This window comes from Pygocentrus nattereri, chromosome 2 (assembly GCF_015220715.1).
Source record: "Pygocentrus nattereri isolate fPygNat1 chromosome 2, fPygNat1.pri, whole genome shotgun sequence".
Lineage (NCBI taxonomy): Eukaryota > Metazoa > Chordata > Actinopteri > Characiformes > Serrasalmidae > Pygocentrus > Pygocentrus nattereri.
Window position 1 is genome coordinate 5,946,459 of NC_051212.1, and position 3,686 is coordinate 5,950,144.

At 40.2% G+C, this 3,686-nt stretch overlaps 1 protein-coding gene across 1 annotated transcript; it reads right to left on the bottom strand.

The window, feature by feature from the left end:
- Window positions 1–1,228: 1,228 nt before the first annotated feature.
- On the bottom strand, window positions 1,229–2,853 carry LOC119265154 (C-C motif chemokine 4 homolog). Its single transcript, XM_037544978.1, has 3 exons — window positions 2,716–2,853; window positions 1,703–1,814; window positions 1,229–1,464 (listed from the first exon to the last, which is right to left on the bottom strand). The coding sequence occupies exons 1-3, from the start codon at window positions 2,789–2,791 to the stop codon at window positions 1,359–1,361; spliced, it is 294 nt and encodes a 97-aa protein (XP_037400875.1). The 5' UTR covers window positions 2,792–2,853; the 3' UTR covers window positions 1,229–1,358.
- Between the last annotated feature and the right edge of the window lie 833 nt (window positions 2,854–3,686).

Sequence of the window (3,686 nt, forward strand, 5' to 3'; positions counted from 1 at the left end):
CGAGTCCACCCGGGAGGAGACCCCGGGGAAGACCCAGGACACGCTGGCGCGACTATATCGCCCAGCTGGCCTGGGAGCGCCTTGGAATCCCCCTTGGAGAGCTTGTGGAAGTGGCTGGGGAAAGGGAGGTCTGGGCTTCATTGCTTAGGATGCTGCCCCCGCGACCCGAACCCCGGAGAAGCGGAAGATAATGGATGGATGGATGGATGGATAGTTTAAAGTGCACCATCTAAATGAACTGCTAGCTTTAGACCTGCTAACCCAGTTGAACAGCTACCATATAGTGCTATTGAATAAATATAATAAACTGGCTTTTCTCAAATAGTGCTGTGTTTAGTGATGATGCTCAATCACACTGATCTCAGATCGTGGTGTATTAATACAGTGATGGGCAGTTCTGTCACTGCAGCTTTTGTTCCATTATGACTTCTCATTTCCATGGTAACCACATGAGAAATGTTAAATTACTGACAATGGTCTCTAAAACTATTGTTTAACTATTAACAGAATTGAGAACAGCAGAAATGATCTATTGAAATGCACATGTTGTAGATGTACAGAGCTTTGAAATTTGAAAAATGATTATTAAGCTACTGTGTGAAAACACAAAGCAACGTGCAACAAATGTAACATATTTGATAGTTTATTACAGAAAAAAGTGACAAAACAGAAACTTTCACATAATCATTAAGAAAATTGATTGATTTCACAATTTTAGACTCTGAATCATCAAATAGAAGCTGCAAATAAAAATGGTGAAAAGCTAGACGCGTCCAGAATGATGAACATTGATGAACGTGATGAATGCAGATCCTAAAGTAACTGAAAGTCTGTAGAACATCAAGAATGAAATTCTGATAAAATGAACATCAGAAATGCTGCATCTTTAAAAATGATATTCAGATCTGAAGGTAAATAACTTGATTATATTAGTCTAAATAGAGAATTACAGTATATTACTTCATTAATAAACCCTCAATCCCAAAATATCTAAAGATAAAAGTTGGTGTAGAGTTTATAATATTTGAATCATTATATAAACATTATTACATTTGTTCAGCCACAGATTACAGACTCCAGTACAAATATCTGTAAATGTTTTCTGTACATTTAAAGTGCGAAAGGAAATCGTGCTGATGTAAAACACTGAATACATTTGATTCATGTATTATATTCTGATCTACACCACATTCCTCCAGTCTGTACTTAATGTTCAAAGATAACTTAATAAAAAACAGAAAAGCTTTATTCCTTCACCCAATCAGAGACGAGTACACTGCTGTAGTAATAAAGAGCTGGAATATTAAAAGGAGTTAGTTTCCCATTAATAGAGAGAAGATTTAATCACTCGGCTGAGTTCAGGATGAACCTTCCACAAATCGACGATCGATTATGTCCATGGCTCGCTTCACCCACCTAAAGCCGGGGTCCACGCACACATGAACACCCCTCTTGGTGGTAAAACTGCAGTGAAGGAAAGATGAGCATCAGTGTTTTAGTCTAATAGAGCTGATAGATAATCATATAAAATATATCTGATTAATATGTATAATATCAGGAAAGGTTTGTAGTGTTAAAGTTTGCAGTGGGTCAAAGTGACAACAGTAAGAGTGAATAGAGAACAGCAGCTTAAAGTAACTGTATTAAAGTTCATCTTATTCCAATATTAATAAAGGAATAAAGGACGGGGGTGAGAACTTACATCACTCCAGCTCTTGGACAGTCACGTCTTGTTTCTTCGTACTGAGTAATGTCAGCTACAGGGATTGGTCTGGTATAGAAACTGAAACAGCATTCCTTTGGTGCATTTCCATCTGTGTGAGAAAAAATATAAATAATAAAATGAAGCAGAACGTAGTGAAGAGTGTGATGTAGTAAAGACTGAATAGGTGCTGTAGTAAAGAGTGAAGAGGTGATGTAATAAAGAGTGAAGAGATGCTGTAGTGAAGAGTGAATAGGTGCTGTAGTAAAGAGTGAAGAGGTGCTGTATTGAAGAGTGAGGAGGTGATGTAGTAAAGAGTGAGGAGGTGATGTAGTGAAGAGTGAAAAGGTGCTGTAGTGAAGAGTGAGGAGGTGATGTAGTAAAGAGTGAAGAGGTGCTGTAGTGAAGAGTGAGGAGGTGATGTAGTAAAGAGTGAAGAGGTGATGTAGTAAAGAGTGAAGAGTTACTGTAGTGAAGAGTGAAGAGGCGATGTAGTGAAGAGTGAGGAGGTGATGTAGTAAAGAGCGAGGTGGTGTTGTAGTAAAGAGTGAGGCGGTGCTGTAGTAAAGAGTGAGGCGGTGCTGTAGTGAAGAGAGAAGAGGTGCTGTAGTAAAGAGTGAGGAGGTGCTGTAGTAAAGAGTGAGGAGGTGCTGTAGTAAAGAGTGAGGAGGTGCTGTAGTAAAGAGTGAGGAGGTGCTGTAGTAAAGAGTCAGGAGGTGCTGTAGTGAACTGTAGATGACAGTGTTAGTGAGTGTAATTGTGCTACAGCAGGTGTGATCGTCTCTAACTTCACTCTTCTTATTAACACTGTGAATGAAGCTGCAGTGCTACAGTCTATCAGTTCATCCACACACCACATAATAAACTTGTGCCATATGTTTATAATCTCATCGAGTCAGAACAGCAAATTAAAGACCAGTTCAACATGTAATAGTTCCAGTTATAATAAACAGACAGAGATGACAGTTTGTGCTATGAAGGAGACAGAAACTCAAACGTGAACTTCAACTTACTCTGTCCCACTGCACCGGACTGAAGGTAGAGGATGACCAGCAGACCCAGGAGGAGAGAACGAGGATGGACGATCATGGCTGCAGCTTCAGCTCCAGGAGATGATGATCAGTCTGAGCACATCTGGAAATGAGAGAGATTTCATCCTGCATGTGGTTTTATAGGTAAGTAAGTGGTGGGATGGTGTTGGGCAAAGTTACAAGGTGGATTCCACAGGAAACCCAACTGCAGTTCTCCCCTAAAGTAAACAAGCTGGTAAACATTTGTAATTAGAAATGATCTAATCAGTTCTAAATATGTCCTGCAGTGTGTGAGTTGGCCATAACCTGCTGTCTCCCTCAATGAATGCTGTTTAAAAGTGATCTTAGTGGTGTTGGATAGTGGTTAAATGTACAGGGTGATTCACGTAGATTGATACAATTTCAACAATATTAATTTTACTATACACACAGTTCAATGCAGTGAACTGTAACCGGTTTAAATGAGCATAAAGTTTATTATGTAATTGTGCAAGGTCTCAGTCTGAACCTCCTCCAGCTGTACGGACAACATCAACACCACAGTCCAACTCATCCCATACTGGATTGAGCGTGTCGGGTGTTTCTGTACTCACGGCTCTTTCAGTGTGATTTTGGAGATCATCCATTGCTGTGGAACCAACGACGAACGCTCTGAGCTGTTGGAGCTTCACTGCCCACGAAAATCACATCAGTTATGATGGATTCACTCTTATTGAAGTGAAGAACGCAGAACGCTTTCTGCTCATGGGTCTCATCTCCTCTCAGACTGAGAGGAGCCATCTTCCACTGACAATCTATGAATCACTCTTTCAATTGGATTGTGATTGGTTCCTAGGAGGCTCACCAAATATGGCGCTTTGAAAATGGTTGAATCTTTTTGAATCACCCTGTATACCTCCTAGTTAGCCCATACTTATGTGGCCTGAGATCAACTTTATTCCAGTGGACAGGTC